At 41.8% G+C, this 17,902-nt stretch overlaps 1 protein-coding gene across 10 annotated transcripts in view; it reads left to right on the top strand.

Annotated features, from left to right (window-relative positions):
* The window catches only part of LOC139531751 (receptor-type tyrosine-protein phosphatase mu-like), a 307,488-nt gene that overhangs the window by 109,535 nt on the left and 180,051 nt on the right, over positions 1-17,902 (top strand). For all 10 annotated transcript variants that reach the window (XM_071328521.1, XM_071328518.1, XM_071328517.1 and 7 more), the window contains exon 7: positions 2,708-3,001. In XM_071328521.1, coding sequence (XP_071184622.1) covers positions 2,708-3,001 — 294 coding nt within the window. The remainder of the gene's footprint in view (positions 1-2,707; positions 3,002-17,902) is intronic.

Genomic DNA, 17,902 nt, shown 5'->3' with positions numbered 1-17,902 from the left:
CACACCATGACAAGAGGGACAACACAACACTACATAAAGAGAGACCTAAGACAGCAACACATGACAACACAGGATGGTAGCAACACAACATGATAACAACATGGTAGCAACACAACATGGCAGCATCACAAAACATGGTACAAACATTATTTGGCATAGACAACAGCACAAAGGGCAAGAAGGTAGAGACAACAATACATCACGCAAAGCAGCCACAACTGTCAGTAAGCGTGTCTGTGATTGAGTCTTTGAAGAGATTGAGATAAAACTGTTCAGTTTGAGTGTTTGTTGCAGGTTGTTCCAGTCGCTAGCTGCAGCGAACTGAAAAGACGAGCGACCCGTGGGTGGGTGGGTGGGTGGGTGGGTGGGTGTGTGTGTGTGTGTGTGTGTGACTTTCATTGACTCCAGGATGTACAATATCCTGATGAGTGTAAATCACAATTGAGTCAGGCTTCACCCCCCAGTGGACACATTATAGACAGTGGTCTGGAGCTGTAATTCACAAAGTGAGTGCTGATCTAGGATCAGGTCCTACCTGTCCATCTCATTCATTGTAATCTAAAAGTCACAAATGGACCTAGATCAGCACTGCTACTGTGAGACATACGGCCCCTGGGCAGACAGAGACAGACATTCTGTCCTTTCCATCTCATAGAAAGGTGACACGTTATGAGGCCAGGCTTGCACCTGCCCCAGCCAGTCTGCCAGGAAGACGGATGAGCCATTATTTCACCAGTAATTGGGGTTCTCCCTGGTTCCAATCGATATCAGCGGCCCTGGACATGGTGTGTCTGTGTGAACTACACACACCTCCAGCGGCGACGAAATACTCTGAGGTCCTGTTTTTTTTACAAGTCTTGATGGCTCAATATCGTATGGGAATAAGATGACTGTTAAATACAGATGTAGGATCTTAATTTGATCACTCTTTTGTTGCTGAGAATTGTCCTACACCACAGGAAATGCAGATGAGCTTTGCGATTTACATAAATTCACTGAAAACCCACACACACACGGTTAAATTAACAGTATTGCACTTTTCATGTAGCCTACTTTTGGCTAGCTATCAAGCAACATTATGGACTCAATGTTCAAATCCTGTTGCTGCAGGATTATTTTGCTGTGACAATATAGGTCAAATTAAGATCATACATCTGTAATTGAATATACTATATTTAGGGAATGTCCTCATATGCACCTTCTATATAAAAAAAACTGTGTTATTGGAAAGAATCTGGAGAACTCAACTGGACTTTTCTAAGATAAAATCCTCACAGTGACATGAGTCACTCAGACTGATATCCAAGTCTTATCTATTTAGTTCCGTTAGGGCTAATAAATGCACCAGAGTTTTCAGACTTAGTCATACAGTCACCAGGACACCTGACTGGCTTGTCGGACAAGCTATCATCAGGGCAAAGACTAATTACAGGGCAAGTCACTAGCTGTGTATGTGTGTGACAGAAGGATTGACAGTCCCATTCGTGTGAGACATTCATCACGCAAGAAAAGAGGGAGAGGAGAGGGGCCATATCAAACTTCAAAGGCCAACACTGGGCTGTGTTTAGACCGAACATGCTGATGCTGACATGTAGTTACTAGTCATAGCTGTAGGACAGCGTCACACGTCCATGGAAGTCGAGCCTGTCACTCCCTAGACCAGACAAAGAAAAAAAACCTGACCCTTAGTCATAGAACAACAGACCAAAAAACGGTGAGAAAACATTCCCCCTCACAATGGACAGGAATTGTCTCATTGTCTTATCGTCGATGATTGAACACGATAGACTGGCTTTGGCAAAATGAATCCTTCTCAGAGGTCTCTTCGGGGAGACAAAGAGAGATGGGTGGAGGAGAGGAGAGGGAGATTATTGAAATGGGTCACGGGAGAAATGGAGCAGGACCGGTGGGAGTGATGAGTAATGGGATTCAGGTTGGCTGTTCTATCGGCAAAGGTCAGGAAATTAATTGGTTTAACTCATTACCTCGCTTTTGATCTCTCTCCGTTTCACCGTGCTCTCCGCTTCAGCCCGTTACTCCTGGCTTTGTGTGAGGCACCGCCACTACAATCACTTAATTGCTCTTACTTAAGATTTAAGCTTCCGATATCATGCTAACATGTTTTCTATTTCTCTACAGACTCAAGTTGGATGTAATTGAGAATGTTGAGCTCTATTCTGTTCTTTTTGCAAAGTAAACCGGTGGTATTTGCACAGTTTGTGTGTTTATCTATGCTCACTGCAGGTTTAGCGCAGGGTGCTATTTGCCATCTCCCTTGTATAGCAGAGTCAAGGTGAATCGTCAAGAAACAGAACACATTTTGCAATGTAATATCAGTTCCTGGAACCATATGAATGAAAGCCCCTAGAGAGTAAATATATATAGTGTCTCTGGGGATAAAATAATTCATATTATAAAGTATTAAAATAACTGGCCTGTTTTTACCAATTTTCTATTAAATATTACCTGTAATTAATGGCAATATGAGTGAAATAGTTTTTTTCCCATGACAACATCCTCTATAAGGAAGTAGCAAGCATTTTGAAACGGTCTGTTTGAGATACAAGTTCGAGGTGGGGTTTTTGAGTTGGTTTTTTTTCTCCTCCTATTTATGCTTTGGCCACATATGAGTGGTATTTATCTACCAATTGAAATGCCCATTTAAGACTCCTCATCTAACCCTAATCTCTTCCTCTTTGACCCCCAGAGCCCCCGGTGCCCATCGCTCCGCCCCAGCTCACCGCCGTGGGTGCAACCTACCTGTGGATCCAGCTCAACGCCAACTCCATCAATGGTGACGGGCCCATCGTGGAGCGGGAGGTCGAGTACCGCACGGTGGCGGGCAGCCTCATCGACAACCAGCCCGTGGACAAGACCACACACAAAATCGGCCACCTGGACCCCGACACGGAGTACGAGATCAGCGTGCTGCTCACCCGGCCCCTGGACGGAGGAACTGGGGCGCCCGGACCCCCCCTGAGGGCCAAGACCAAGTGTGCTGGTGAGTCCAATGCAAAGACACACACACACACACCCCATTAGAGGAGGAGAAGGCCCTTTCTCCGTGTAATACATTATGGTGTACAGTTACATACTAGCAGTTATACAGTACTTGGTGTAATGACACACTATTTTCAGCACAGTCATACATTATACAGTTGGACCCTGTCGCTATACAGTGGTGCTTACTTACGGCTGTTCATTGACATTTACTTCAGTGGGAGTGGTAAGTGGGGCAATACATACACCACTTTAGCTACACGCAATGTACAGTCAGTTGCAGTGAGGCCCTTTGATAAAGTGACACTGTCATGAAATGAATAGCCCGGGCACTATATACTTAACTTGTTATGCAATTACACATCTGAAGAATACTTTAGATACTCACATTCTACAAATTCAGTACACTTACTGGCAAAAACCATGCACTCATACTCAACATTTTAAACTACCTGTTTCATGGGGCAGACGTCAATACTCTACGTGAACCATGGGAATGTCTGAGTTAAATTTTCATGGATGGATCTCAGTTTCAGCCTTTAGGGGCTTGCAGTGTCTGGCCGTTCACTCTCCACCCACACACACAGCTTAATTTCCCCCTGGGTCTGGGTCTGTCTAGGTGACCACAGGGGCTGATGGGATGTGAGGAATGTGAGAGCGTCTGACTGCAGGAGAAGAGCGGAATCTCCTGTCTCCACTTTCCCTGTAGCAGGAGGTCCACTTTCCCTGTAGCAGGAGGTCTGGGTGGCCAGTGCCTCCTTCACAGTAAAGCATACCTTCTGGCTTAAGTCAAGTGTTTAACATTCCATCCCAAAGGGATGTACAACATCTATCAGCATGATATGCAAGCATACATTAGATTGTCTATTATAATTCTGGACTACCATGAACATGAGTGTGGTGCTGGATATGATCAGGGCTTGGTATGTGAGGCTCGGTAGTATACGTGATTAAAGTCGTATTATCTCTCTGTGGTTTGGTGACAGCTTGACAAGACATCACGTTTTCAGTGTCAGGCGGGAAAACGGACTATCCACAGCTCTTTTGGGATTGGGAAGAGGATATATTGCTTCCTCTCTTTTGTGATGGAGGTGGTTGCAGAGGGGAGGCTGACTGACCCAGGAGTGACACAAGGGTGATGGATGGCCCTACATGTCTCGTCTTAAAAGCTCTTCCTCTCTGTGGAGGATGAAACGTTTTTATATCTGATTTCCCTGACTGTCTCTGAGCTGCTAAAAGTTTCAGAGGAGGGTTGTTCCTTTGCTCCCCCCCCCCCCCCCCATATAACCACTATTTTCAGAGCAGTTCAACAGTTTTTAATTGAGCCAAAGTCGCTCTCACAAAGCCGTTCAATTTCAATCAAATCAAATTTTAATCAATGACACATTTCATTAGAGGAATTATGAATTGATTCTTCTCACTCCACACCCCCTGACCAATACCCATTAGGCATATCACTATTAATTATAGATTTTCATACAAAAACAATTAGATCAGCCTCCCATTCAGAATATCAGATAGTCCTACCCAAAAGAGACAAATGGTAGTCCTATTTAGTAGAGCTGAGCGATTAGTGTTTTTTGAGGTTGGTTCGGTTTCGGTTCGACTATAAAAAATTATCACGTTTTTTGATTTCGATATTTCGTTTTTTTTATATATTAAATGCATTATGAAATAATGACATTCAAATTATTAGGGCTTTTTAATGGAAATGCCAAAGCCAAACATACTGAACATTCAATTACCAATTCAGTTGTTTCTGTCAGGTCCACACATAGAAATAGGACATTTCAATAAATAATAAAATATTTCAGTTGTGTATATTACTTAGTTTTATGACTTTATAATTTTTCATTCCTTAAAGTCAGCATCTCTTCTCTGCTCAGGCAGTATCAAACAGCCCATACAGCCATCTAACATTATCTATATTCTCCCCATACTGTACTGTCTTTAGTCATCCTATTAAGCTAGGCTAGCCTGCCTAAGTATGCTTCAGAGCTGTCTGACAATCATTTTACCTGTTCTTCAAAGTAGATGAGGCATACTTTCATGAACTCTCTATTAGAGGTCGACCGATTATGATTTTTCAACGCCGATACCAATTATTGGATGGCCAAAAAAAGCCGATACCGATTAATCGGCCGATTGTAATTTTTTTATTTGTAATAATGACAATTATAACAATACTGAATGAACACTTATTTTAACTTAATATAATACATCAATAAAATCAATTTAGCCTCAAATAAAAAATGAAACATGTTCAATTTGGTTTAAAATAATGCAAAAACAAAGTGTTGGAGAAGAAAGTAAAAGTGCAATATGTGCCATGTAAGAAAGCTAACGTTTTAAGTTCCTTGCTCAGAACATGAGAACATATGAAAGCTGGTGGTTCCTTTTAACATGAGTCTTCAATATTCCCAGGTAAGAAGTTTTAGGTTGTAGTTATTATAGGAATTATAGGACTATTTCTCTCTATACGATTTGTATTTCATATACCTTTGACTATTGGATGTTCTTATGGGCACTTTAGTATTGCCAGTGTAACAGTATAGCTTCCGTCCCTCTCCTCGCTCCTACCTGGGCTCGAACCAGGAACACACCGACAACAGCCACCCTCGAAGCAGCGTTACCTATGCAGAGCAAGGGGAACAACTACTCCAAGTCTCAGAGCGAGTGGCGTTTGAAACGCTATTAGCGCGCACCCCGCTAACTAGCTAGCCATTTCACATCGGTTACACCAGCCTAATCTCGGGAGTTGATAGGCTTGAAGTCATAAACCGCGCAATGCTTGAAGCACAGCGACGAGCTGCTGGCAAAACGCACGACAGTGCTGTTTGAATGAATGCTTACGAGCCTGCTGGTGCCTACCATCGCTCAGTCAGACTGCTCTATCAAATCATAGACTTAGTTATAACATAATAAAACACAGAAATACGAGCCTTAGGTCATTAATATAGTCGAATCCGGAAACTATCATCTCGAAAACAAAACGTTTATTCTTTCAGTGAAATACGGAACCGTTCCGTATTTTATCTAACGGGCGGCATCCATAAGTCTAAATATTCCTGTTACATTGCACAACCTTCAATGTTATGTCATAATTACGTAAAATTCTGGCAAATTAGTTCGCAAACAAGCCAGACAGCCCAAACTGTTGCATATACCCTGACTCTGCGTGCAGTGAACGCAAGAGAAGTGACACAATTTCACCTGGTTAATATTGCCTGCTAACCTGGATTTCTTTTAGCTAAATATGCAGGTTTAAAAATATATACTTCTGTGTATTGATTTTAAGAAAGGCATTGATGTTTATGGTTAGGTACAGTCGTGCAACGATTGTGCTTTTTTCGCAAATCCGCTTTTGTTCAATCATCCCCCGTTTGGCGAAGTTGGCTGTCTTTGTTAGGAAGAAATAGTCTTCACACAGTTTGTAATGTACTAGGCGGCCCAAACTGCTGCATATACCCTGACTCTGTTGCAAGAGAAGTGACACCATTTTTCCTAGTTAAAAGAAATTCATGTTAGCAGGCAATATTAACTAAATATGCAGGTTTAAAAATATATACTTGTGTATTAATTTTAAGAAAGGCATTGATGTTTATGGTTAGGTACACGTTGGAGCAACGGCAGTCCTTTTTCGCGAATGCCACCGCATCGATTATATGCAACGCAGGACACGCTAGATAAACTAGTAATATCATCAACCATGTGTAGTTAACTAGTGATTATGATTGATTGATTGATTGTTTTTTATAAGTTAAGTTTAATGCTAGCTAGCAACTTACCTTGGCTTCTTACTGCATTCGCGTAACAGGCAGGCTCCTCGTGGAGTGCAATGTAATCAGGTGGTTAGAGCGTTGGACTAGTTAACCGCAAGGTTGCAAGATCGAATCCCCGAGCTGACAAGGTTAAAATCTGTCATTCTGCCCCTGAACAAGGCAGTTAACCCATTGAAAATAAGAATGTGTTTTTTAACTGACTTGCCTAGTTAAATAAAGGTGTAAAAAAATATACACTGCTCAAAAAAATAAAGGGAACACTAAAATAACACATCCTAGATCTGAATGAATGAAATATTCTTATTAAAAACTTTTTTCTTTACATAATGTGCTGACAACAAAATCACACAAAAATTATCAATGGAAATCAAATTTATCAACCCATGGAGGTCTGGATTTGGAGTCACACTCAAAATTAAAGTGGAAAACCACACTACAGGCTGATCCAACTTTGATGTAATGTCCTTAAAACAAGTCAAAATGAGGCTCAGTAGTGTGTGTGGCCTCCACGTGCCTGTATGACCTCCCTACAACGCCTGGGCATGCTCCTGATGAGGTGGCGGATGGTCTCCTGAGGGATCTCCTCCCAGACCTGGACTAAAGCATCTGCCAACTCCTGGACAGTCTGTGGTGCAGTGGCGTTGATGGATGGAGCGAGACATGATGTCCCAGATGTGCTCAATTGGATTCAGGTCTGGGGAACGGGCGGTCCATAGCATCAATGCCTTCCTCTTGCAGGAACTGCTGACACACTCCAGCCACATGAGGTCAAGCATTGTCTTGCATTAGGAGGAACCCAGGGCCAACCGCACCAGCATATGGTCTCACAAGGGGTCTGAGGATCTCATCTCGGTACCTAATGGCAGTCAGGCTACCTCTGGCGAGCCCATGGAGGGCTGTGCGGCCCCCCAAAGAAATGCCACCCCATACCATGACTGACCCACCGCCAAACCGGTCATGCTGGAGGATGTTGCAGGCAGCAGAACGTTCTCCACGGCGTCTCCAGACTCTGTCACGTCTGTCACGTGCTCAGTGTGAACCTGCTTTCATCTGTGAAGAGTACAGGGCGCCAGTGGCGAATTTGCCAATCTTGGTGTTCTCTGGCAAATGCCAAACGTCCTGCACGGTGTTGGGCTGTAAGCACAACCCCCACCTGTGGACGTCGGGCCCTCATACCACCCTCATGGAGTCTGTTTCTGACTGTTTGAGCCGACACATGCACATTTGTGGCCTGCTGGAGGTCATTTTGCAGGGCTCTGGCAGTGCTCCTCCTGCTCTTCCTTGCACAAAGGCGGAGGTAGCGGTCCTGCTGCCTAACGTAGAATGCTTAAAAGTGTATCCAAGCCGGAAAAGAACAGGTGTAATGGATTATGGTCATTGTAGTTAATGACCATATTTCCATGTTGAATATTGTTCCATGTTGAATATTTACACTGAAAACTACCCAGCGTTCCATAGTTTTTTTTAATTATTATTATTTTTAAAATTTTTATTATGAACACAACAAATACAAAAAAACAGAAATATACAAACAAGAGTACATAGTTCTTGACTTAATTTGTCTAGTGAATTATTTTATTTCCCGTTGGGCTCGCATGGCCCCCCCGAACTACAGTACCAGTCAAAGTTACACACCTACTCATTCAAAGGTTTTTCTTTATTTTTACTATTTCCTACGTTGTAGATTAGTAGTGAAGATATCAAAACTTTGAAATAACACATATGGAATCATGTAGTAACCAAAAAAGTGTTAAACAAATCAACATATATTTTATATTTGAGATTCTTCAAAGTAGCCATCCTTTGCCTTGATGACATCTTTGCACACTCTTGGCATTCTTTTATTTTATTTAACCTTTATTTAACTAGGCAAGTTGATTAGGAACAAATTCTTATTTTACAATGACGGCCTACCCCGGCCAAACCCTCCCCTAACCCGGTCAACTCTGGGACAATTATCTCAACCAGCTTCACCTGGAATGCTTTTCCAACAGTCTTGAAGGAGGTACAATATATGCTGAGCACTTTTTGGCTGCTCTTCCTTCACTTCGCGGTCCAACGCATCCCAAACCATCTCAATTGGGTTGAGGTCAGGTGATTGTGGAGGCCACGTCATCTGATGCATCACTCCATCACCCTCCTTCTTGGTCAAATAGCCCTTACACAGCCTGGAGGTGTGTTGGGTCATTGTCCTGTTGAAAAACAAATTATAGTCCCACTAAGCGCAAACCAGATGGGATGGCGTATCGCCTCAGAATGTTGTGGTAGTCATGCTGGTTAAGGATGCCTTGAATTCTAAATAAATCATTGACAGTATGACCAGCAAAGCACCCCCACACCATCACACCACCACCTGCATGCTTCACGGTGGGAACCACACATGCAGAGATCATCCGTTCACCTACTCTGCATCTCACAAAGACACTGCAGTTGGAACCAAAAATCTCAAATTTGGACTCATCAGACCACAGGACAGATTTCCACTGGTCAATTGTCCATTGCTCGTGTTTCTTGGCCCAAGCAAGTTTTTTCTTCTTATTGGTGTCCTTTAGTAGTGGTTTCTTTGCAGCTATTCAACCATGAAGGCCTGATTTCACGCAGTCTCCTCAGAACAGTTGATGTTGAGATGTCTTACTTGAACTCTGTGAAGCATTTATTTGGGCTGCAGCAGAGGTAACTCTGGGTCTTCCTTTCCTGTGGCGGTTCTCATGAGAGCCAGTTTCACCATAGCGCTTGATGGTTTTTGCGACTGCAATGGAAGAAACTTTAAAAGTTCTTGACATTTCCCGGATTGACTGACCATGTCTTAAAGTAATGATGGACTGTCATTTCTCTTTGCTTATTTGAGCTGTTCTTGCCGTAATATGGGCTTGGTCTTTTACCAAATAGGGCTATCTTCTGTATACCAACCCTACCTTGTCACAACACAACTGATTGTCTCAAATGCATTAAGAAGGAAAGACATTCCACAAATTAACTTTTAACAAGGCACACCTGTTAATTGAAATGTATTCCAGGTGACTACCTCATGAAGCTGGTTGAGAGGATGACAAGAGTGCAAAGCTGTCATCAAGGCAAAGGGTGGCTACTTTGAAGAATCTCAAATATAAAATATATTTAGATTTGTTCAACACTTTTTTGGTTACTACATGATTCCATATGTGTTATTTCATAGTTTTGATGTCTTCACTATTATTCTACAATGTAGAAAATAATAGAAATAAAGAAAAACCCTTGAGTGAGTAGGTGTGTCCAAACTTTTGACTGGTACTGTAAATGGAATTCAAGTTATTAACTGACATCGGTCAATTAAATTGGTTAATCACTCAGCACTACTATTTATTGTTATTCAATTCCAGTCAAACACAGCTCTAATTAATCATTAGCATCTAAGGTAGATACACTCCTCTGGTGTCTTCTGAGGAGTCTCACAGCTAACTGCTTTTAACTGGAGGTGCTGCTACATTAGCTGCTAGCTCATTAGGTGGCTAATGCTAAATTCATTAGTGCGCTGTGCAGAGGGAGCACGCCCCTATCCACATTGACGGCACCACAGTGGAGAAGGTGGAAAGCTTTAAGTTCCTCGGCGTACACATCACTGATGATCTGAAATGGTCCACCCACACACAGTGTGGTGAAGAAGGCACAACAGCGCCTCTTCAACCTCAGGAGGCTGAAGAAATTTGCATTGGCCCCTAAGACCCTCACAACATTTTACAGATGCACAATTGAGAGCTTCCTGTCAGGCTGTATCACCGCCTGGTACGGCAACTTCCCTATATACATAGACATGGAATCACTGTTCACTTTAATAATGTTTGCATACAGCTTTACTAAATTCATATGTATATACTGTATTCTATTCTACTGTATTTTAGTCAATGCCACTCCGACATTGCTCGTCTTAATATATCTTAATTCCGTTATTTTACTTTTAGATTTGTGTGTATTGTTGTGAATTGTTATATTACTGCATTAATGGAGCAAGGAACACAAGCATTTCGCTACACCTGCAATAACATCTGCTAAATATGTGTATGTGACCAATAAAATTGTATTTGATTTGCCACTCTACTCTACAGCCTATGGGCTAAAGAGGCTATGTAGCCGCAAGTACTCATAAGAGTGGAATTGCTCAATTGTATTTAGGTAAATCAGCATTTCATTATTTATTCAACTTGTCTCCTTTAGGAACACAGCCCCCACCTCAGTGATAGAATACTAGAAAAGACAGGCACGAGGGGGTTTGTTTGGGAGGGGTTGTTTGTCAACAACCTCCTCAGAAGTGAATCAATCACAGAAAGGCAGCTTGTGTTTTCTCCAGTTAGTCGTTAGCAAAGAGGAGATCTCTTAGTGCTCAGAGCTACAAGACAGACAGGAAAAGCCGAACCACCCTAACATGAATATGACCTTAACGATCTACTGTGCTTTAGTAATTTCATCTTTATGGACAGTTAGGAGTGATTAAATCTCAAATGGGGGAGAAGGAGAGCGAGCAAGGGAGTTAAACTTCAATAGGATGTAGAACGGGGAGAAGATAAGCTAGATGTGGGGACAAAGGAGGAGAACTTGGGATGGAAAGAGGGAAGTGCGTAGGGGAAGTGAGGGTGACTGAGGTATGTGAGGTGAGTGAGGGAAGATAAGTGGAGCACTTTTAAAGTAACTGTCCACTGTTGCCATATTTCTATGAAATATCACCTATAATTAATTACAATGTAAGTGAAATAGTTTTCCTTCCAAAAAATTGTAATTAAGTATGTTAAAAAGCAGCTTTTCTGTGTTGGAATGGTATGGGCGTACTCCAACAGGCTTATACCGGTTGCTAAAGATAGTAATATGAGTAGACATCTGATTGGCCAGCTCATCCTCCCCAGGAGCATGACATCATGCTAAAAAATAGCAAGCATTTTTTAAACTGTCTGTATGAGATACAAGTTTGAGTTGTTTTTTTTGGGGGTGTTTTTTCTTCAATTTTAGCTTTGGTCAGAAAATGCGAGTATAATATGAGTCAACAACATGTGGCGATGAGTTAACAGAATATAAACTTTTAAGTGACATTTTCATTGGACAGTTATTTTTAAGGAGAAGATGCACTGGGTGAAAAGGGTCAATATCAGGGGATATATTTCTGAAATTTTATTGGAAATAAGGAGTAGACGTGCTCCAGATACGCATGTCCTTAATTTCATATATTGAGCTAGGATATATTGTCAGTAATGGGACAGTTTCTACATGCATCCAGTCCGGACTTCAGAAATCTCCCTGCTACTGTATGAGTCCAGGGAGATATCGGGGTGAGATCCCTTCAAGATACGCCACTGATGTGAGTGCACCCGCTTACATATTTATAGAATATTTTAACTCCGGAAAGGTTATGTGTCAACATGCTGACATATCTAATCCTTTATACTTTGTAGGCTGGACAATAGAACGTGTCAAAATTCACCCAAGGCTGAAAAATAGCAAAATAACATTGGCTAAGCTGGAACACTAGTGTGAGCCCATAGCAAATGAATGGAATCGAACGTTCGCAGAGCCTGTTTTGACTGGAGTGATGCTTAGAATTCCATTTCGCCAAAAGGTATTTCTGGGCTAGCGTTTGATGTCAACGGAGTACACTGCCCAGCCTTACATAATTAAAAAGAGGAGATTATAATGTTTAAAATGGTGTCCCATTCGAAAAAATCTAAATATACACATTGCGAGATATTTGGCAAAATAGACAGACATACCTGTGTTTCCCTATAGTAAACAATGGGACGACCTCAGAGTTCCATGAGTCATTTTTTGTTTACATTTTAACTACAAACAACGTGGGCAGGTCTCATTGCCAACAATAGCAAAGCAGGCATTGTGACGTAGAACAATAAACTGGGAATAGAACATTCAGAAGGCGAGTTGGTGCCACGGTGCTCAATAGAACTAATAGGAGCAGGCAGGGTGAAAAATACCCTAAAATAAGGCCTGCTTTTTCATGATTACTTCAAAACTAAAGCAAGCAGCTGGGACATATAGTAATATTATGAAACTGGGCTCCACGGCGGATGCAATGAACTAGTTTTTATCCCCAAAAAAGTATTGTTAAAAATGTCATGTGTCCAGCCTATACTTAGGCATGAACGAATCCACATACTTTCAGAAATGTATCATATCTGTAGTCATTCCCTGATCATTTATGTATATGTATTTCTCAAAAAATGCATAATTTCAAAAGATATCCTTACATGATGTGTAATATTCCTCCTCATGTCTGATCGAAAATGGGCTAAATCCTACTCGTGATCAACGTCCAGCACCCAAATTATTTTATCTGTTCAGGCGCAAAAAAATCATTGTGCTTCTTCACATGAAGGTGACATAACTGAGCATACATTTGCAATATATTCAGGTGTAGGCTACAAGGTACGGAAAAGCAAACATCGTCATATTTAATCTAAAACACATCCCTGCTATTTCTCTTTAAAGAATGCAGCATAGCAAATCCAGAGCTACAATCACATGTTTTCTGTAAAGATGCAAACATAGGCCAATCTTAGCTAAAAATGTATTTAATTTTTTAACAGAAAAAAAAAAATGCACTCTCAATACCCCTGCCTGCCCTGTTTGTTATGGACAATGGGTGCAGATTGAATCGTCAGTGGCGGTCTCTCGCAGTCCAGGCCCAACGTGATGTTTTTCTGTGATCCACTCGAAACTGTCAATGCATAAATCATGAATCAAAATTGTGTCGATATTGCAAGAAAATATTGTCAATTCACATAAGCATACCACAAGGTAGCTACTCTACCTGCTTCATTCATGAGGAGAAAGATAACTGGAACATGCTAGCTAGCCAAGTTGCTAGTTAACACTAACTAGCTAATGTTAGCTAGCTAGCTAACTAGCTTATATTAACCAGTAATCAAAATATGCCCAAATGTTTTAAAACGTTAGCTGTCACCTTGAGGCTTGATAGGGGGGTAAAAAAAATCACTGAAGGGAAGGAAATGTTATTTGTTAGCTAACCCTACTACTGGCTGCTGGACAAATTAGCTAAAGTTTTTTGATTCTAGTTAACGTTACTAAGGTAAAATAAAACATCTAAAATTAACTTCTTTGATGTATTTACTGAACAGCTTCTCACTTCTTTGTTTCTCCAGTTGTCAGTTCGTCCACACACTATTTACAAACTCATTTGTGGCGCCCAAATTCAAAAATGACACTTTGAACTCCACAGCAGAAAATATGTGATTCTTGTTGCAAGGCTACCAGTTACAGTGCTTTTAGCTTGCAGTTTGTGTGTGCCTTTATGTAGATGTAATACAACAAGCTAGTGTCTGAAAGAATTATATGTATTTAATATTTGTCAAATTATGTCCTCGAAAGCATCAGAAAATGTCCTTATTTAGCATCCTGATATGGGGGGCGGAGCTAGCATGTTGGAGTGAACGGCTGTGTGTGAGAGGCTCCTGCAACTTTTTTGCGAAATAATCTAACTTAACCTACTTTATGACACTTTTTACAACAAACGTTTCTTTCTAATACAACATTGTAACTTTCTGTGTAAAAATGCCGAGTAATAAGCGACCAAAGGACAATAAATCCTTATCGGAGGCCTACTCCTCACCAAACAACGAGACAGACATGGCGGAAGGCACAGGCAAAAACGTGACACTTACAGAACTTACCCGGGCGTTGGGAGAACTACGTGTTGCTTTAGCTGAGGATCTTAAGGCTACTATTGCTGAACTGGACACCAAAATCGAGGGCACCATTCGAACTGTCGCGTCGCAGGGCCAGAGTATTGTGGACCTTGAGAGGGCTTCTGAATTCAACGCTGGTAGGATCGACGAGTTAGAGAGGCTGTGCTCGTCACTGCAGGGTAGGGTGCAGAGGCTCTCTGTGAAAGTGGTCGACCTGGAGGGCCGTTCCAGACGTAATAATCTTCGCGTTGTTGGTCTGGCAGAGGGGGTAGAGGCGGGCTCTCGCCCCACCGACTTCTTCGCCAAGCTACTGAAGGATGCAATGGGATCGGATGTTTTGGCTTCGGACCCCCAGCTGGACCGTGCACATCGCGCCCTTGTTCCGGTGCCTGGACCGGGCCAACGTCCTCGCCCAGTCATCATCTGTTGTCACAGTTTCAAGACCAAGGATCTTGTCCTGCGCGAGGCCCGAATGAGGGGCAACCTGTTACATAAAGGGCACCCCTTCCGTGTCTATGATGATTATGCGCCCGATGTGGCAAAGGACCGCGGCGCCTACAGAGATGTCATGACCAAGCTCTACAAACTCCATCTTCGCCCAGCCTTGCTCTTCCCTGCAAGACTAAGAATTACCCCGCCTTCCGGTGAGAAGATCTGGCTCTCCTCGGTTTTGGACGCAGAGAAGTTTATCCGGGAACATACGCCAATCCCCCGTACAGGTTAGAGTGCATTGTCATTGTGTGTTAGGGTCTGCTCATGGAATCGAATCCATACTATACCATAACGGGTGAAACCGTAATGAACGGTCTCAACGAGGGCTACCGAACATGTAAGATGCTGTGGAGGGCGGTCAGTTAAAGTCACTTTCATTCTGGCTGTGTTCAGAGCGATGCCTTCCAGGTTTGACCATTGACACTTTCGGTTGAACATACTTATATTCCCCCATTTTTTGTTGCTGTTTGGTTTCGTTATTTATTTTTCAATTCTTACATTTATTGTTATTACAATACCATTTATTTACTGCTTGCATGGGACTGGGGGTGACGGTTGGGAAGGGGCAGACACAGACACCTGGATAGCAAGTTGAAGTTTTGTGCCGTTCTGCCTCTGTCTTAGCCGAGGGCCGCTCTCCCGATTTAGACCCCCACCAGCCCTCGGTAGTGTCTGTATAGGTGTGTGTACATATAATTACTATTCGTACTTTATAATTATTTTCTCTTAGCATGTTACCATAATGTATGTGTATATTTTAAACTAGTGTAGATTATTATTCTGGGGCATGAATGTTTGTGTAGGTATGTGTATGTATGCATATATATGTATATATATTTTTTTATATATTCTTTTACATGTATTTTGGGTGTGGTGTGTGTGTATGTATATATATATATATATGTGTATATGTATGTGTGTATGTATGTATATATATATATATATATATATATAACCTTTTTATTTTTTATTTTATTTTCTGGTTGGGGGTACGTTTAATTTAGAAAAATTCTTGTTTCCTATCTAACCCACAATATGTAAATGTTCTGCTGTCTGTCGGTTGCTGATGGTTCATGTTTAGACCGGCATTGCTTAGCAATATAATCTTGTGCTGCTATATCTTGCTTATCTCAGGGATTGACCCAAGATGACGCTTAAGTGCGCAATATGTTTAAGTTGCAACTTATCCTCTTTAGGTTTATTAGATGTTAATTGAACACTTTACTCGCGGGAGCCTCCTCAGTTCATATGTTAGTAGAAGTTCTAGGATAGTGAGAGGTGAACGTATAGTTGGGATTTTATTTTTGTTTCACCTCTTGTTCGAGGTCGCGCCGTGCTTTTTTGGCATCGGCCAGACAATGTGTTTATTATTTTTATTTTTATATTTTTTTGTCTCCTATTTGTGTATGCCTGTTAAAGGTGGGTTGATCGGGGGGGTAAATGGTGGGGAAAGTAGGGGAACAGGGTGGGAAGTAAAGGTGCTTGTAGGGGGGGGGGGGCTGGTTGGACACTGCTCGGGTGTAGGTGCTACATATGCTGATCGTGACGGTTTGGTGCGCTTGCTTACCTTTTTACTGAGTTACATGTTATGCAGGCCACCATAGGAACTACAAATGAGAGGGGGGCGGGGCTCACATTCACTTCCTGGAATGTCAAGGGTTTAAACGAACCAATTAAGAGAGGCAAGGTCCTAGCCCACTTGAAAGCACTCTCGTCTGATATTATATTTTTGCAAGAAACCCATCTGAAAAATAATTCTCATAGCAGACTTAAATGTAGGTGGGTGGGGCAAGTGTATCACTCTAACTTCTCTGCCAAAACGAGAGGCACAGCGATTCTGGTACGGAAAGGAATTCCCTTTCTACATAAAACCACTATTGTGGATAAAGAGGGTCGTTATGTGATCGTAATAGGAGAGATCCACTCTACTTCTGTAACTCTACTAAATATCTATGGGCCAAACATTGATAACCCCTCTTTTTTCAAAAGAGTCCTTGCCCTGATTCCAGATATCTCCCACACTAACCTGGTCATCGGAGGGGACCTTAACTGTGTGCTAGACCAATACTTGGACAGATCCTCTACCCGGCGAACCCCCACCTCCTATTCAAGTGAATTCTTGAATACCTACATAAAGAATTCTAACTTATTTGATATATGGAGGATCACTAACCCTACGGGTAGGGAATACTCCTTTTACTCTCATGTTCACAATGTTTATACTCGAATTGACTACTTTTTGGTTGATGCTAAACTACTCCCCTATACCTGTAATGTGAGGTATCATGATATTATAATCTCGGACCACAGTCCACTCACCTTCTCCCTGAGATTGGCTGACATCGTACCAAACGAGAGGGTCTGGAGGTTGAATCCTCAGCTCCTCACAGAACCAACATTCTGTGAACATCTTAAAGACCAAATTGCATTTTTCTTTGATACCAACGACAACACAGAGACTTCCCCAACATTATTGTGGGAAACACTGAAGGCTTATTTGAGAGGCTGTATCATCTCCTTTCAGACTACCAGGAGTAGGCAAAACAGGGGAAAATTGGTAGAACTGGAGGGACAAATTCACTTACTGGATAGGGAGAATGCTAGACATCCATCTATGGAGAAACATAAAAAAATTACCTCTTTAAAATTTGAATATAATCAGATTCTCTCAGCTAAAATTGCTAAATCCTTTCTCTACGCCAAGCAAAAATATTTTGAGTTTGGTGACAAACCACACAAATTACTCGCCAGACAACTTCGAAAAAATGTGAGTGACCGAATGATTCACAAAGTTAAATCGACTTCTGGGGAATTACTCTCTTCCCCCAAAGACATCAATGACAGATTCCGACAGTTTTATGAGACTCTATATACATCTAAAGCAGATCCTAACCCCTTAATTATGCAAAACTTTTTGGAGGACTGTAATCTTCCTGCCCTGAACCA

This window comes from Salvelinus alpinus, chromosome 10, assembly GCF_045679555.1.
Source record: "Salvelinus alpinus chromosome 10, SLU_Salpinus.1, whole genome shotgun sequence".
NCBI lineage: Eukaryota > Metazoa > Chordata > Actinopteri > Salmoniformes > Salmonidae > Salvelinus > Salvelinus alpinus.
This window is presented reverse-complemented; position numbering and strand designations above follow the sequence as displayed.